Source organism: Falco naumanni, chromosome 4, assembly GCF_017639655.2.
Source record: "Falco naumanni isolate bFalNau1 chromosome 4, bFalNau1.pat, whole genome shotgun sequence".
NCBI lineage: Eukaryota > Metazoa > Chordata > Aves > Falconiformes > Falconidae > Falco > Falco naumanni.
The window spans coordinates 29,681,142-29,700,145 of NC_054057.1; the positions used below are offsets into that span (position 1 = coordinate 29,681,142).

The following is a 19,004-nucleotide window of genomic DNA, read 5'->3' on the forward strand; positions in this document are numbered from 1 at the left end:
CAGCATTCCTGTCTGGGGGCCTGCTCCAATGCTGTGGAAGTCACCGGGCAATTTGGTCCAGACTTCAGTGACAGGAAGAGCTAAACAAATTACATTTTCTAAGACTGTGAAATGAAAGTCTTTATGTATTTACACAGTAGATTTTACAAAGTGCGTTCATATTATCATCTTTACTGCCAGATCTTATTAAAAACATCCTTTATGCTGTGACTTTGACTAAGCCTCAGGCGAGGGGCCACGGGGCACCACAGTCACGTCCCTGAAAACCACTCCTGCTGCTTGGATAGCTAAGCCACTGCCGACTGCTTTCTCTGTATCAGCACCGTGCTTTCATACTTGGTTAAAGTGTTTTCTAAAGGCAGCTTGGCCCCATCTTATCCCAGTAATTACATTAGTAGCATGACCAGGGGACTGTTCAGTTCTCCTAAGTCAGAACCATCTTATTTTATATCATATCTCCTGGTAGTACCATGGAAAATTATGTATCTGGAGACATGTAACGATATCAATTTAGAGTCAATATTTCTATTTTATCTCTCAATCTAAGGCTGGATTACACAACAGAAAATGAGTCCTGAAGGCAACACTACTCAGGACCTTTCACTGTGCAGCTGGACACTTTTGTTTACACTTAATGTTTAAATCTTTCACTTTAAATCTCCACTTACCACTTTTTTCTGAATTTATCTGTAGGTACATGCAGGACTTTCTCCTCATTTTAATACATATTTTTGATTTTTAAAAAGTGATTTCTTAAGCTGATTTTTAATAAGACTACATTTATAAATAATAATAAAACCATGGTTTATTTCAGTAAGATATTGCAGTTGTACAAATTGGTCTTCTTTTACCAGTACATTTTACTGCTATCGCTATTCCAACTAAAGAAGTCACTCAAAAAAATGTTTTCATGATAATGTAACCTATATTTTTTCCCCTTTTATTTTCAGGAAATTAAACTGTAAGGGATATGCACGAGCCAAAGTAAATAGTGGCAGCAGGAGAGGAAGCATTTACAGACATCAACTCCATTGTATAATTTCAAGAGTCCAACCAAAAAAAGACATCAAACACAGTCTAACCTGCTTGCTTGTACAGAAAAATGGAAGACTAAGTGTAAATAATCTGAACATTGCAACAGACCATTTTAAAGGTCCTTCATTTGCAACTGCTGCCTTTGTTTCTCCTTTGTATCGATAAACTCTTGTAAAATACAATACTTTAAATAAAATGTCTTTACAAAGAGACAAAGCACAAAATCCTGCATCAGCCACCCTATATATTTCTTTCCTTAATTAATTGTTCATTTTAAATACATGGCAGTTATTTCTATATACACTTATATACTCACAGAACACATTTTTTCTCCTTATCTGCTATAGCTATCAGATTACTTTGACCAGCTATGTATGTTATTAGCTGTACAAAAACAACTTGGCACCTGCTTATTGTTGTCTCTGTTGTTACTCATGTAGTACAGCGTTTCTAAGGGATGCATTTATCTTTCAAAATCATTCTTCTGCATTGTGGCTTAAACATTAGTTCTCAACAAAGAGGAGAATGCCCTGGGCATTTTTTCGTTCCAAACGAAGTCAAATGTTGCTACACTTTTGTCCAAATAATCCCCAGATATAAGCAATATTTGAAAGAAGAAATGTGCTACCTCTCACCTTCAGAAGATGCTGGTCAGATGTGTAAGCTGGAAAGCCAAAACCTCAGTTGTAATATGTCTAATGAAACCAGATTCATTTACTCCTTCTGAACCTGATCCAGTCTTTCATGTTTCATTAAATATCATTCAGAGGGGTGAATGATTAATCTGAGGTTAACTGTATCTTTTCAATATTCCTTTTGACAACAAATAATCTTCCTATTTTTCCCAACAATAAATCAGCAGAAACTTCCATATTGGTTAGTTATGATCACCAAAGCACTAACAAATTTTCACTTCCCATGTATTTTTTGTCATGGATTTTTCACTTCTCAGTCTTGCCCAGTCACTGGTTCCCTATACAAAGATGTTTCAAACCAATTAACATCCTCAAATGAAAACTGAAATTCAACCACTCCTTATCTAAGCATTAACATTATTCATACTGCTCCTATACTACAGTGCACACTACCAACTGCCCCATTATTTTAACCTTTACTACTACAGTACAGAGGAGGATTCTACCATTAAAAACAAATTGCCAGAATGCTATGAATACATTATTTTAAGAACACATGTAGGGTTCCCACACTGATCAAATAAAATCTGGGTCCCTGTGAAGGCAGTACTAGTTTAGCGTCAGTGGAGGCAGGCCTTTGCTCATCATATGTGACAAAAAACTAGCTTTAAAGGCAGTGAGCTTTGTTCACGTACTCTTCACATTAAGATGTCTGAAGATTTTCTTGAACGCAGACTTCTGCTAAGGGCTTTACACTTAGATTAGTTTAATCAAAGTCACCTTTTTTTTCTGCAAGTGGCAAGGTCAAAGCCTTCTAGATACACAGATATACAAATAACATCAAGATTTTAAAGTTTTTATTGTAGTAGTGGTCTTTTGGTACCCAATTGCAATAATTTTAAGTGGGGGTTTCAGACTTTGGACTCCCTTTACTGAGCTAAATGAAGATCTGCAATGGTGATCAAAGGGCCTTATGAGGAAATAAGCTGTCATTTGGACAGAAGTATATTAAAGCTGACAACAGCAAAGCCGATCTTCCCTAAGACAAGCAGAGTTCAGGTTACTTCACATTCATTATTATTTTTTTCCCCAGAAAGCTCGGATGAAGTTTTCTACCTACTTTTGGATGGGATATCAACATTTGCAGAATGTTTTCAGAAGGTCAGCATACTAGATCCCGCAGGTATAAATGTCAGTCTTCAGTGGAGACGTATACCGTTTCCCACATCAAAACCCTGGCATCTGACAGCTTACCAGAAATAATCCATAGGGGTCTTCTCTTTGTTATTAAGGACAGAGGCACATCTCTTGGCAATGATTTGTTTCTCTTCAGAATGGAAATTATCTAGGGGAATTCTTTACCTCTGACCTATGTTAGACTTTGCTTGTTATCACCCTCACAGCAGCACTGGCTTGCTGCTGAAGTATATTCTTTTCTCAAAGAAAAGAAATGGCTTTTTAATACATGATAAATACAAGGATCAATGAGGTGGGGAGAAACTTGTTCTCTTCTTCTTTTTATTGTTATGACAAGATTCACCTACACGTCCACCAAAAATATCTGACCAAAAACAGTTTTCAGGGTGTGCTGACACATGCCATATCATCTTAGGTCAGGGCAAACATTCCAATACTGGGTTCAGTTGAAATATATTAAAGCCTTAAATACCTGAAGTCCAAAACACATGGAAAAAAGGAAAGAGAAATGGAAAAGAAAAATAAGATGTTAACATGTTCTAAGCTCTTGATCAACTAGCATTTCAAAGTCTTGTCAGCTTAAAATGGTTCTGGTCTTTCTCACCAAAACTTTTAAGAGAAAGTGAGTATTCCCTATTAAAAAAAAAAAAACAAACCAACAAACCCTACATTTTTCACTACTCAAAAGGAGGCATACCTCTGCAAATTTCATTATACAGCCTATAAACAAAAATGAATGGAAAATAACAAGTGTATGTATTCACTTGATATATGGCCAAACTTGTCCTAAGAAAAAAGAAGATATTGGATTGCTTTACTACATCATCTAGAATACCTACTGTTTTAAGGTTTAAATAACTGCTTTGCAGAGTTTAAATTTGATTGTAAAGCCATGGAAATTATACAATGAACAAATGACTTCAACTGCAAATAGAGGTAAGTTTTAAGATTGAACAAAGTATATTCCAGCATGCTAGCAGTGTTCAAAAACCTTACGTAGGCACAGGTGTTCAATCTGAACCTTTAAGTTAAAGGGTTAAAGAATAAGGTTTTAAATTCAGTACTTAAAAACCACTCCATGGTTTGATCTTTTCTCACTCTTTTGTCTATGGACTACTCTTAAATTCCAGTTTTTAAGTCAGGTTTCTTCTTTGACGTAGGTAAGAAAGGCCCCTGGCTTTCTGCACACTTGCAGAAGACAGATGATTAGAGCACTGATATTTTTCAGTACTATTGATCAAAACAGGTCTGAGAACAGTGCTGTAGAAGAACCTAGATGCTGCAAACTTTAAAGTCTGATAAACCACCCACATCCTCAGATAACCCACTGCTTCTGTGGCTGCAGCACGATCTTATTCCTCCTTAGGTGTTCACTGCTCTGATGATTTACTGTGCTCCTGACAAAGGCTAGCTGCTCTGAGAGTAGGAATAAAGGAGAATGAGAAGCTACTGGGGCAAAGGAAGTAGCTTATGAAGATTCAAGGCAGTGGAAGACCCTAGGATAAACTTAATTTTATAGTATCTGTGTATGTGTATAGCCTATACTGTACAGACTAAAAGCTAGGTTCACTAGGTTTTAAAAGAAGGAATGGGTTTGTCTCTTTAACACAAATAACCATGTGAGAATAAAAGCATATTTCAACTGTGAGAGGGAATTATTCTCCTTAACTTATATTTTCATTGCAGTTTAACTCAGGAAAAAAAAATAGTACTGAAATAAGCATTATCCCAAACCAACTGCATTCTTTTTATTTCCTTATCCAACCTAGCTCTTGTGAGGTGCAATGCATTCCTAGTCCCACATGACTAGGAATATATTTATGTGACTCAAGTTTAATTTTCACATTCAGGAAAAATGTATCTATATGCCACTGCACATATCCCCAAATGCTATGGTAGAATTTGTGTCAATAATCATATGATCTAACAAAAACATGACAGTGGGAATCTCTGCTTTGTGAGGAATGCATGAGCTGATCAGTTTGTAGTGAATACCCAGAAACAGCACAAAGACTCAGTACTTCACCGGTAAAAATCCTTTTCTCTTCAGACAATTGAGGGCAGGTGAAATATTTTCAAAACCTGAGGCTACGAGATATACATATGCCATCTTGATTAAACATATGGAATGCATACTCAAAGAAAAGCCAAGTGGAGTCCTAGTTGAGTAATCAAAACACCCAAGCTGAGAGGGGTTAACATGCGAGGATCAGCTCTGAACTTTGAAGTTTTCTGGTCTTCATTTTTCCTAATTAAGACAAGATTTAATAACCAAACCACTGTACAAACTATGTACTTAAACTCTAGGTTTGTTTCTAATTTTGTTGGGAATTCTTGGTAGATTCCAAAGAATCAGTACCCCTGGGAAGTTCACCCAGTAAGGTGGATTGTTTTGTTTGTTTTTTTTCTCTTTTTTTTCACTTAGGTAGAAGGGCTGAATGCCAGCTTTTCATCTTTTCTTCTTTGCCATTGCCTCTTATATACAGTTATTAGGTATATAACTCAAAGAAAAGAAAATAACTAAAGATGCACAATTAATACCTTTGAATTACTAGGTGAGCTCCAGAAAACAACTTTTGGAAAGCTATGTAGTAAGTGCACAAAAACATTCTCCAGATAAAAGCATTTAATTACTTGCATATCTTCATTTCAGAGCAGGGAACAGCATCACATTTGTCATAAAGGCATTAGTTCCTGATAAATCTATTTATATTCAGCTGTTCTTTGTTTACTAATGGATGGTACCCTGTTTTCTCCCCTGCTCCATTCTCCCTCCATCTCCCTCCCTTACCCAGAACAAGGTGTTACTCTACAGGGAAAGAGGAGCACAATTCAACTCTGTATCTGATGTTAACAATAGCACATTTTTCTTTTTCCTTTTATATGGTAATTTTATATTTCCATATAGATAACAAAATGTCATGTTACTAATTGACTTACAGAGAAAAAGTTGGTTTGATAAAAGCCAGTTTAAAACATCTCCAGATGTTTATGAGGTTTCTGACATAAAAAAGATAAATTTAATCAGCTGATTTGAGTTCAGAGTTACATATTTACTTTACATACTAGTCCACAAGAAAGCTTAAAGAACAATTCAAAGGCAGCTAAATAGACTTACTGCTGAAGCACAGAAATGCAAAAGCTCTAAAAAATGGGACCAAAATGCAGTAAACTTTAAGGCACCATTTACCATTCAACAGGAAACCACCTGTAATTTAAACCTGTTAAGATGCTTTGAACCCTATTTTGTCAAATTGTATTCTTACGCATGACAAGAGCAACAAATTACCTTTGTAGTGTGTTTCAGAAGCTGAAAATGAAGATCTATATAATTGTATACACCAACTATGCATAAACAAGATACTCATGCTCTACTGTCTACAACCACATGGGACCAACACTTAAAATTCCTTATTAGTTTTCAACCTTTATGTTTACTGGAAATTCCTTATTTTAGGAACTCACCTTATTCATGTGGATTTGCTGCTGGTACTGTTTCTGCTTCTCCAAAAATTGTTGATGTTGCTGCTGGATAACCAGCTGGGCCAAAGTACTCTGAGGAAGAGGAGCTGACTGGGTTCGATTCAGTGGCCTGTGACGAGGCAGTTTGTGGGCAGCTCTTATGCCAGGTGAGACTCTCTCCTTTGCTGCTAAAGGAGACTGTGGATGAAGAGGAACCGCTCCTGCAAAACAAGGACATTTCACTCCCGTCTGAAAAACAACAAACTAATAGTTCTAATAAAAGAGAAAGTTTTCAGCAACAAGAGGGGTGTATTTTGCAGAACTTTACATCAGTGCTGATGCAGTGGGATGTGTACCACGTGCCTTGCCACGCTGGGAAGTTCAGCAGCTGCAAAAGAATGCGATGAAGTAATCATTTTCTCTTTTCTGTAATCATTGAATTCTTTCAGGCTAACAGACTTGAGCAGAATCACTAAAGGGGGAAAAAAAAGATGCGGTCTTTTTCTCCCACCCTTCCCCTTTTCCCAATGGTTAGGATGTATAAAATCTGTATTACTGCATTTATTTTCATGTGAATACAAATGTCATTGAAAATAAATTATTATTGTGTTGACGCCTGATCATTACCAGTCACAAGAAGCTTTTGCTGTCTCATTTGTTCTTTCAGTAACAGATGCTGCAAGAGAGCTTGGTGGCTGCTATTTGGCTTTCCCTCCAAAGTAACATGAGGATGAGTCGAGGACGGAGGAATGTTCCCCCCATACTGTCCAGCCAAGGCCACTCCTTGTCTGAGCGACTGGGTCTCCCCCTTCTGCTTTTCTTTGAATGATGATGAAGCCTGTCAAAGAACAACGGCACTAGTAACTGCTTTTCACAGACCTGGCCATTTATATCTCCACTTGATTAGATGGTCTTATGTCATACTTTGTGAATACATACAGAAGAAAAGGTTAACAACCCTGTCTTACACTTTGACTGTGAGATGAAAAGGGAGGAAGAACATGCCAGTTAAATGTAACACTGTGAGAAACTGAGTAATGAAACCACTTGTAAAAAAATCAGTAATAAAAGCCAAAGCGAAAGGAACTACTAGTTAGAACATTATTAATGAAAACTCAGGACCTACCCTTAAAATTCCTAAAGACCTTCCCACAGCCTCCTGCACAGGAAGATGGGGGATCAGAGGAAACAATTTCCATTGAGTTGGGAATAGGCAAGGCTTGGTTTTTCACATAACTTTCCACCAGACAGCAAGCCAATCAGAAAAACAAAATAATTACCTGTAGTAGTGGGAAGCTATTACTTTTCCTGGAGCACTCCCTGACTCCCTGAAGGACAGCACAAATATAAGTTTCACCCTTTGCAAAGTATATTTATATAGTTAAATTCTCATCTACAAAATCATCAAGAGCTGTTGTACATGTATAGCATTTTAAAATGCCCTTAAAATTGTAGTTATTGATTTAAAACTTTAAGAAGTTTTGGCTTTCAACATTGCAAATGTACTTTATACCTCTTTGTTTTTTGCCTGGTTAAAAAAATTAATTCTTAAAGGAGCAGTTAAAGCAGAATAATAATTCTTACAGCAAGAATAATAACCTAACAGAAATAAGCATGCTGAGGCTTGCAGGTAACCACTTATGGTATGTCATGGTCAAAACAGTATCTCTGACTATCTAAATTCTGTAAATTCTAATGAGGCAAACCAAGGGTTTAACTAATATTTTTGGGGTGTATGCTTACTTCACACTCTGCTATCTCCCTTCCCTGAAAAACAAACACCAAAGTAAACTTTACATTCCATTTGCAGCTGTTTATTCTAGTGACAGAAATAATCACTTACATAAATCAACCCCTTTGCTTTTTCTAATGCAAAAAAAGTAATATTTGGTGCTAGATGGCCACATCAAAAGCTCATATGATTTGAGTGAGAAAATTAAACATATTTATATTTATTATTCTGATGTTGTAAAACTACTTTGAAGCCAGTTATATTTTTGTGAAGTAGCTTAATTTTTTCCATCATTTAAAAGCAATAATTTGCTATAAATGTCTCATGAAAGGCTTCTACAGAACTGATTTAAAGCTTACAGTTTTCTTTGCAAAGTTCTATATCTGATGTTAAAATGTTGGATTGCAGCAATATATTATTGGTGAGAACAGTAAATGTACTGAAAAAGCTGTAAAATAATATGAAACTAACTTGAAACTACATTTAGCACTGGAATTAAGTAGCACTTATTGCAAACCATGTGGATTGTATAGATTATTTTTTTTTTTACATCACTGAAAGCTGTACTTACACATCTAGTATTTTTATAGAAGTTACCAATTCACATTCTAAGAAATTTAAATTGCTAAAATTTATTCAGCATTTATACACTGGTTTACAGAACCACCATATAACTTCTGTCAGTATTTTTACTTCTTTTTTTTTGGAAATCAGAAAAGGTAAGTTTTGACCAGTGGCAAAATTTGCAGATATTTCACTGAGCCTCAGATGTCACCTCTAGGTTACTGTATCTTGGTCTAGATCTAAGGATCCTTATCCATCACCTTGGCTTTCTGTACATAGCATGTCTGTGTTTCCATACATTTCACATATTAATTTAACATTTACCTCTAAATAAAGGTGATTGCTGCAGACTAAACACAGGGCATATGAATATAACTTGTCATTATAATATTAAGTGTTCACATAGTATTGATTTTATTTTCCTGATGGTAGCACACCCCTCAAATAACAAACCTAGCTGCAGGAATACTAGATTCTTCCCCTACTATGCTCCAGTCCAGCTTAGGTTGCCACTGGAATCCAATAAAAAGTAACAGGTGCTGTACTTTACCAGGTATGTGTGATCGTATAATTTGAACTTTTCTACTAAATGATCTCCTCATATACTTCTCACAATGTCTAAGATCTGTTATCTGATTTGCAGACATAAATGCAACGCATGTGTCCCATACTTACTAAGCCCCACGCTGGCACTTATTTGCAATTAAGAATGATTGTTGCTTTCAAGTTTCAGGTATTGCCCAATGCAAACCAAACTCTGGTTCTTACTCTGAATTGCTTATGTTCCAAAATGCTAAAAAAAGAGAATAGTCTGAAGGAAGGCGTTCTGGAAGCAAAAGTAGACAGGAAGCTTGAGACTGGTCACTTACACTGATTTGAGGTTGCACTGCTGGAAGTCCCAAGGTAATGTTGGGCAGAGAAGGGGATGTGTACAGACTCAACAAGTTCACTGATTCATCTTGTATCAAAAGGCGTTGCTGTGAAACCAGATGCTGGAATAAAGGGGAAAAACAACAGAAGTATAATTTCCAAGCTTTTTATCTTGGTTACTTTATATACGTCTGGGATTATTCCTTGGTTAGTGAATCAAATTTCTGTGCAAAACTGAAATCTTGAGGATTCTCAGACCATCTCTTCTCATCAGCTTCTCATCAGCTCAACATCAGTTCTTCTCATCAGCTGCACTTTCACTACTAGAAACTCAGTGGGAATTTAGCCAATGAATTAAGGAGTATATTAGCCGAATCAAAGGTGTCACAAATATGGAAGTATTAGATCTTTAGTTTACCACGGTGGTTACAATTTTTGTTGTAAGGTATGAAGTGTGGTTTCTATTACACAGCTTGTGATGGGGTTGTTTCAGGCACATTACTTACTTCCAGTGACATGGGAATTTGGGATAGCAAGTGAGGCAGAATGGCACGTCTGCCATTTGAAAAATTGTACTGTCTCTCTCTGTGTATGCATATACACAAACCCAGCATTCTGTCATTCTCTGATGGTGGGATACCCCTCACAGCCTTTCTAACTCCCTTCAAGTTAAAATTTTTAACACTTCTTTTGAAGTCTTGTGATACTATTTTCAAGGACATGGAATTGCTGACATATTTTTAATTACTGTCAAGTAAAACCAGACATTCTACAAAGATCACCCTCTGTCTTTCCATTCTAGATTCATTGGGAAGAAACATAAAAAGTTACATTACCACAACAGGAATCTTTTTGAAGCCTTTGCCTTTCTGCTTGAACAGTCATGTTTTTCAACATGTGGTCTAGTATAGTTGCTTGAATTACATTTTCTGTTTAACTCTTGCTTCCCTCCCAGAACTTTAACACAATAAGAGCTACAAAGGTCTTATTAGACTTAGGAACTCTGGCATGATATGGTCCCCAAGGGAACAACATCCTTGAAAAAGAATACCCTGTGTAACAGTATGACACAGTGACTGCTTTCTTCCCAAACAAAAAGCATATGGGACTCCAATAATAGACCACCTCCAAGAGGGATACTGCACACTCGGGCTTTGACTAAAGTAAATATAATAACTTGTCAAGCATGTTGTGGGGAGCTGTAGATTTTCCCCTGGACAAACCTGGAATATCAATTAACTCTGTAAAATACTTTGTGCTAATACAATGCAACTTCAGACCATCAATGAAAAGTGGCTAAGCACAAAACCACAGGATGTTATTCCAAAACATAACCTTCCTCGTACAGTTTGTTTGGAGATACGACCTATCACTGAGACAATAACAGTAGAAGTCTATCTCTGTAATTTTTTTTGGTACCTAGGGAATGCCAACAGATAGCATATGAAACAAAGAAGCTTCACTTGTATATTACATTAATTCCTGGCTAACAGTGTCTTGCCTTGATAACAACCATCTTTGACCATGAATAAAATGAAGTATGTCAAGACTATGGAGATATAATTGAGGGACACTACAGAGATTTAACTGAAATAGGACACTGCAGCAGCCCTAATGTGCCTCCTAGAATATCACCGAATTTGCAGCAGATGCAGTGTCTATACAAAGCCACTTCAAAAATGCACATTTCCTTTTTGGTATGCCACTATTACCTTCTGAGATTTGAATTTCAAACATAACAGTGACGGGATGCATAGCAGTAAAACACATTCCTGCATTAAGGTCAGGCACAATTGTTTTATCAGGCAGCATCAATCATGTTATGTACCATGGGAGTTTAATGTTGAAAACAAGAGTTTATTAGTAAGACCATTGCCATCCAATTTCTAATACTGCTAATCATCAGTCATTTTCACTTTGCCAAGTAACTGAATTTTTTAAACATTTAAAATATTTAAAATATTTTCAGGTAAATATTAGCCCAAGCATCAGTTAAACCTCATGTCCCAAAATAAGTTTAGTAGCCCACCTGCATAGATTACGGTCCTGTGTATGCTGAGGCAGAGCTGCATGACCCCTCTGCAGCTTCTCTTTTTACACCGCTGAAAATACCTTGAAATGGTGGCAAAGGCTGGAGTTGCCAGCAGTGTCATTTGGCAGTACAATGGCTAAGCAGACTTCACGGTTTGGATTGGCACCTAAATTACCCCAAAGAGCAACTTGCCCTACTTGCTGCTCTCTGTACATACTCACTGGGTCCATGGATCCTGCATCCTGATGCTTAAAATAGCCCGTCCACAGAGTTACTCTCTTTCATAAAATAGAGTAGAATAACTACATGTAACAGTGCACGGTGATCAGCAAGTAACCATGATTACTTATTGTACTTCTGTTGTGCTACCAGGGCCTGCTGGGAAGCAGGAACTTCTCTTTCATGTGTGCATGTTTATATGCACATTTATACTTCAAGAGTGGAAGAGGAAATGGTGTGGCTTTAATACTTCTCAATTGTGGAGCTACAGTAAGGTTATAGCTTTGAATATTCACAATGACTCAACATTCTTATTTCTTAAGGCTTTTGGGGAGGTTTTTTTGTAATTGATTGAACTCTCTTGACGTACACTTGAAACAAACCTTCCCGGCTGGTCAGAAACCTACACATTTTTCCTCTAGCCACTTGCAAAGAGCACGTCAAGGAGCCGAGTGTCAGAAACACAGCACTGTGGGGCTGCACAAATCATGTATGCATTTATCTGCCATGCATGTCATTTATAATCCTCTATAATCAGGTGATATTCTAGGAAATGCTGCTCTCCAAAGTGCAAATGAAAGAAAGAAAATGATCTGAAGCTCACTTACACCAACTAGAAACTTTCCATTGCCTTCAGTGGCTTTTGACCAGGCCTGAATGCCTGAAATTAATCATTTCACATGACTAAGGCAGTTTGTCCCTCTGAACTCAAGGGACATGCTGTGCAGGGGCTCAATCCTGCTTACATTTCTCATGCAAGTTAGATTTAGCCCCAGCACAGCAGGTCACCTGAAAGTGTACAGCGTGCTACAAGAGACAAATAGCTACTGCAGTGAACCTTGATGATACTGGACACAACCGGGCCTAATAAAAACAGCATTTTATTTATAAGGTGCAATTAAAATCTTGCGTTTAACTTTCAAGTTTCATATAATGAGACCGGTGTCTTAACAAATGGTACTGAAAGTACCATTAAGGGAACTGTGATAGTAAAAGATTATCTGTAAAAATGTAGCATTTGCAGAGCACTTTTGTTCATTCAAAAGATTTAAATGTCTACCCACCAGACTGCTCAGGAGGGTAAACCACTTAAAGATCTCACTATTCAAATGGATACGGCAAAAATACTGCAAAAATCTGTTTCATTACTGATAATACTCTAATTCTGTCTATGCACTAGAGTGTAATCATTTATGGTATTGACTCATGTTTTACTGGTAAATGGCTCTCTGTCATAGCAACCTGTTTTCCCCCAGCAAAAAGTGTTTTATTTGCTGCCATGAAAACCACGGCTATCCACCCACTCAAATATGAGCACAACACTTACTGCAAATGTCACAACAACAATTATGAAACAACAGCAATGTGAGTCATGCAGGATTACAGCAAAACAAGTGATAGTTTGGGTGATTTTGAAACACTTGTCCTATTATTAGAAACTTCTGTACTTTGTGTATCTGATGAAAAATTGATTAGCTATACAGCCTTTCAGAGCGGGCAGCTAGAGCTAAACTAGAAAAGAGATATGCACGAGTTTGGCTGCTGTTAAACTACTAAATAAAATCCCACTGAAATCAAAATGCACTGAAGCTGAGATTCATGGAAAAATTTTTTGAGCCCGCTGGACCACAGTATTAAGAGTCAAGTAACCAGAGAGGTAAAGAAATCCCTGATTGGATCCAGAAATGGGAGTCCGTAGTTTCAGCTGCTTAGCACACTACCAACGAGCTAAGTGACCAACTCCAACATGCAGAGCTCAACTTCTAAAGGAACATTTTAGGCTCAGTTAAGCATCTGTGATTGTATAGTGGAGCTGTAACTTCTGATGTCTGGCAAACATAATGGCAAATGATATGCAATGCAGTATTGTATTAATAAACATAATATAACTCTGCTGGTTGTTGCTACAACCTTTCCAAATCTCCCCAGAGACAGGCTGCCAACCTGACCAGATTGTATGCATTTCTGATCATGGTTCAATACTGTGGGCAAGTGTCCAGAAACTGTAACATGCAAGGTAACAAGCACTGTGTATCAGTCCGTAACTTTATGCCCTTCGCATTTTGTAGTATCCTTGTCAATAAAAGATCCAATTGGACAAGATTTCCTGTTTAATACAACACTAACACCCACATATTACAAATTTCTATCTAAAACATACCCAGTATTAAAATATACCATTTAATTCCACTAAACTATGATCTGAAACATACCCAATATTAAAATATATCATTTAATTCCATGGAACTAGGATCTGATCTAATCCAAATGATGGACTTTACTCTGCATCATTTAGATTTCTTTGCAATCACGTACAGGGGGCTATGAGGCAAGACCACATGTTAGCCATCAATGTAACTTTTTTTTTCTTTTTGGTTACGGGCCAGAGAGAGGCTACTAATCAGTCCGCAAAGGTCACGCACCTGCCCCCTGGATCATAGTTCACACACACAATTAATTCATTATGGGGAAAAGTCACTGCTGGAGGTTGAACTGCCCATTCCAGGTTTTTTTGAGGTGAATGTCCTGCCACTGACCTGGAGAAATAGCTCCATTAACTAAAATGCTGTTAAATCACATTTTCTTATGCAATTTTTCTAACATAAACAGCATAAACCAGAAAAGAATAGAAAACTTTGCCAACAAAGCAGGAATTGATGTAAGTATAGGCACTGGATAGAAAATTGTGAAATTTGATTCTCTCTTAGTTGCATTATTTTATTGTCCCTTTACAATATTGCCACGGAAATCATGACTTAGGCATGTCATCTATGTTAAATGAGGTTTATCACAACTGATTTACCATCTGCATTCCTGTTGTTATAGGCACATATGCATGAAACAGAATGAGTAGTTAAGATTCCTTCTGTGTACAATCTCGCTTTACAAAACAAGTATCCAAGGCTTCTGGCATGTCAGTTATGTTGGCAAGTACTGGCCTGATAAGGAAACCGAGGTACAGTAAAATAAAAGGCAGATATGAAAAAGTATTTAGTCACCTAACTTTGATACTCTAATTAATCAAACCTACTTCAGCAGCCATCTGAACCTGGGACCACCTTAACTCCTATGTGTTCGGGTCACCAACGCCTATATCACTCTTGCATGTAAAAGTTCATCAGCATTCAGCACCGTGCACCTCTTTAGGTTATCCCAGAAGGTAAATTTCTGTAACACAGATGCTTCCAAGTTTCTCCCATAGCTCTGTCCCACTCCTCCAGTAGCATTAGGTCTGCTTTTGTTTGGACTTTTGTTACTAAAGACTCTACTGAACATTCATCTCATGTATGAAGATGTATCTCATATATCACACACCCTGATATCAGCCTGCAATGTCCCGGTATAAGAAGATGTCATTGTATCTTCTGCAATTATTCTGCTTGTATTATCAAATTGAAGTTTCAAATCCCTCCAGTCTAGAAATCTGAACAATTATCTACTCAATAAAGCCTTACCTCAGCTTGAATGTTAGACGGCAGAACTGAGGTTTCATTCTCTGTTATACTGCTGGTTGGACCATTGCTTGGGGAACTGGGACCTGATCCAGGGGAGCTGCTACTGACTGAGGATTCTGAAAAACAGACGAAGCTTACATGAATTTCACACTGGAAAGGAACATACGATCTTGATTAATTGTATACTCTTTATTGCACAGTTGGGTTTTTTTTTCTGTTGAAATGTATCTATCGGTTATATTATTTACTTACGTTAAATTTTTTTAATTCACCCTCCATTTCTTTTGGGTTTCCTTTTATAGTGCTAACAAGGAAAGATACTCTGCTCTTTCCCCTTCTGATCTGTCTGCTTCACAAAGGAAGAATTTGCTATTTAGTTTTGCCATGAAGATGGTATGATACTCAGTAACAGGCAGAGATGCAGAGATGTAACTTGTAATGAATAAAAAGAAAATAAATCTTTTTTTTTAATTGTAAAGAGTCCTGCTTCTGTAAGAGATCAAAATGACAGAGACAGCAGGCTTGCAAAGGTCATGATAACATGTCGTCAATTCACGAGGCCTACTGCCATCCCCTTTCTCTTTAGAAAGTGGATGAGCCCATTGTAGACTAATAAATGCATATGTAAGTAATAATGGAAAAATGTACATCACTTTCCCTACATCTTTGGCACAAATATGAAGGAATATTTACAGCATACAACAATCTTAAAATAGGATTGGCAAAGCTGTATATTATCTTGATTTAAAATTTCCCAAGTCCTAAGATAAAGGGGAAGAGGATGATCTTGTGTGGTGTTGTAATGAGTTATTCTAAGCTTACACTGATACAAATTAAATTTATGTAATGGAAACCAGTTAACAAGGTTAAAGATGGAAGAGTGTAGCACTAGTAGAGGTAAGCCTATTTCATGGGACAGCTTTCAAATTAAAGTACTCAAGGTGTCAAAATAATTAATACCTAAATGTGATGGTAAACTATAGTCACTTTCCTTCTTCATTCTTTCTGATTCAGTTCACATGCAAAAATATATCCTCACTTTGACTGAAATTACAGTGAGATTTCTGTTTCTTGGACCTGTCACACTTTCCTACTAGAGCTGACTTCAGTTTAGCAAAGTGAATCCATACCCAGCTATACTGACTAGTCAGGTAAAGTTCTTCCGTTGTATTCTCACTAGTTTTCACAGAAAAGCAGAAACACAAACTTATTCTTTTAAATTCATTTTTTTAAAATTACAATAACACTTTCTGTATAAATAGGCATGTAAATAAAGGGCTGTTTTCGGTTAAAAGAATGAAAAAAAAAAATGGAGAAAAAGGCTTTGGCCAGAAATGTTTCATCAGGGAAGTTTCGATTATGAAAGGTACAAAACATCATACAGCTGATATTAATAATTATAATGGAGATCTGTAAAGCTCCAAATTATTGTCAGAGCTAGGAAAAACACATTTATTTTCAGTGGTTGCAGAAAAACACTCCTGGGATAAATATTTCACTTTATACCTTACTTGTGAGTGTACAAAATATAAAGAAATCAGCTAAAACTAAGGAAGTGGAGATCAAGAATCTCATAAGAGCTTCAGCAAATAAAAATAATAAATTAGCTGTAAAAATTTCTAACTTGGAAATAATATATAGAGAAAATACCTTTTTAATTACTTTCATACTTACATTCACACCCACGTCCCAGTTTAGACATGACATACTATGAAAAGTTGTCATGAGAGTCGCATGTAGGGGAACACTGATGTGAATTTGTTCATGTTGTGTTTTATTTCCATCTTGGTGTGACATAATTCTGATCTACCAAGTGAACTAAGATACATGTCTGACAGACTAGTAACAGTTGGTTGCATAAACATATGGCCGGATTGTAACATCACTTGAACAAGCCATGAAGCTACCAAATATTGATGCAAAGTTAAAGCGAGAAACTTCAGAGTAAATAATCTTTTCTTTCAAACCAACAGGTAAGGCCTTGGCAGACTGTTTTGGAACTCAGGTCCAATTCTTCAAAACAATACACGTGAAAATACTTACCACTCTGCAGTACCAGACAAGTGAAAGAAAGCCTTAGTATCCGTAGTTCATCCACCCTGCCACATTTTAAGTTCAAGGGCAGGAAAAATATTGAAAACAAATACTACTTGATGACAATTTTTTACTTTGCTTCTTTTCCCCTTTTAATCCTCCCCATATGCATCACTCTGCATTTTTACATGCTAAAAGTTCCCTTCCAATTACTAGGAATACTTACTATCTGCTACAACCAACAACATGCCACTGATATTTAAACGTTTCAACTCTCCTCAAAAAACAGCTTAGTGTCCCTTTACATCAAAAACAACTAATCCTGACATTTTCAAACAAGAGAAACTATAGGGATAGGGCCTAACATAAAATTCCAAAATATCCTTGATTAACCTAAGTAATACGAGATAGGTGGTTTTGTGCCTGCTATTAGCATCTGCATTTTACATGGAGATGGGAAGTGGGCCATGCAAGACCCGGAATGCTGTTCATGTACAGAAGACACAAACTAAGGGAAGAGACTGCTCTTGTTATCTGCTTTGATGTCCCTTGCCACCAACAGTTTACCATTTCTTTTTTCTTGTACTTGCTGTTATAAAGTGCTGGTTTCCAAGCTAGTTTGAAAGTATGGCTTTCACATTGACAATGACTTTAGCAAATTGCAGAAAGCTGTAGATTACAAGCTATTTATACACGACCATTTATTTACTATGGTTTTCTTTTCAGCAGCAGAAACAAAAGATACAAACTTTGGTTTAGCAAACAATTCCAAAACACCACCGCTATTCTGTGAGCAGTTGCAGCTGATACAGAATTCCTCCATTCTTAATTACCTGTCACCTCGAAGAGTCGCTTCTTGAATGAACTGATATTTCCATCTTTCCTCCTGAGTAAAGGACTGCTTCTTCTTTCGGTCACTTTTTGTTTTAACCTTGAACGTACCTTCAAATTGGGCTCTGAAGCTGGAAATGAAGAGAATAAAATTAATTATTACAAATCAAATTACTGCTTTGTGTCAGACACCACCGATATTCCCCACAGTGCCTCATCTGATCCAAGGAGGGGCCTGGAGGCAGAGGTTTTACTGCCCATCCTCGTCATTGGCATCCTGCCGTTCCTCATACAACTCCAGTTTAGATTGGAGGCTAGGAAGGAGAGGCAGAAAGCGGAAAAGCTTTGGATCCTACTATTTTTTTCATCCCATTTTAACTCTGAATTTACCTATTAATTATTGTTAATATCACAAGTATTAATTAGAGATGAATGCAACTTTTTTCTATATAATTTTTATATCTCTTGTAGGTGAAAATTTGGATAGCAATACAGCTTGGAACTTGGAACCTTATAATTGGATTATGGTCTGATGACAGAAATAGAGAGAAGCCTCCACTGGTGCCTTTTGATTTCTCTTAGAAATGTAACTTATGACAAGCCTTGCTGGCAGAACATTTCTTGGTCAGCAATTTCAGGCCCTGAACTTCAATGTTTTCTGAGTAACACACCAAACAAGTAGATTTATGACAGTGTCCTAAGAACATTTACACAGAAAAATATATGCTCTGAAAATGGAGAAATAGGATTGATTCTGGGAAAACCTAGGATTATATTTAATGTACCTTGGGCAAGTTCCACCTTTGTTTTCCTAAACGGACACAGTCTTTTCATATGAAGGCCAGAGATGAAGCTTTGCTGTGTTTTTTATTTCGTGATATTTTTAGCATGATAAAATGTTTCTTTTATCTGTTCTTCTAAGTAAACCCTCTATCAAA

At 36.9% G+C, this 19,004-nt stretch overlaps 1 protein-coding gene and 1 long non-coding RNA gene across 4 annotated transcripts in view; one reads left to right on the plus strand and one right to left on the minus strand.

Moving 5' to 3' along the window:
• LOC121087100 overlaps window positions 1–6,326 on the plus strand; it is a 45,417-nt gene extending 39,091 nt beyond the window's left edge. The window contains exon 4 of the long non-coding RNA XR_005827526.1: window positions 951–6,326. This is a non-coding gene — a long non-coding RNA (uncharacterized LOC121087100). The remainder of the gene's footprint in view (window positions 1–950) is intronic.
• The window catches only part of HDAC9 (histone deacetylase 9), a 278,058-nt gene that overhangs the window by 188,176 nt on the left and 70,878 nt on the right, over window positions 1–19,004 (minus strand). For all 3 annotated transcript variants that reach the window (XM_040591758.1, XM_040591757.1, XM_040591756.1), the window contains exons 6-10: window positions 18,069–18,197; window positions 15,202–15,317; window positions 9,495–9,617; window positions 6,957–7,167; window positions 6,333–6,550 (exon numbers count right to left, since the gene is read on the minus strand). In XM_040591758.1, coding sequence (XP_040447692.1) covers window positions 6,333–6,550; window positions 6,957–7,167; window positions 9,495–9,617; window positions 15,202–15,317; window positions 18,069–18,197 — 797 coding nt within the window. The remainder of the gene's footprint in view (window positions 1–6,332; window positions 6,551–6,956; window positions 7,168–9,494; window positions 9,618–15,201; window positions 15,318–18,068; window positions 18,198–19,004) is intronic.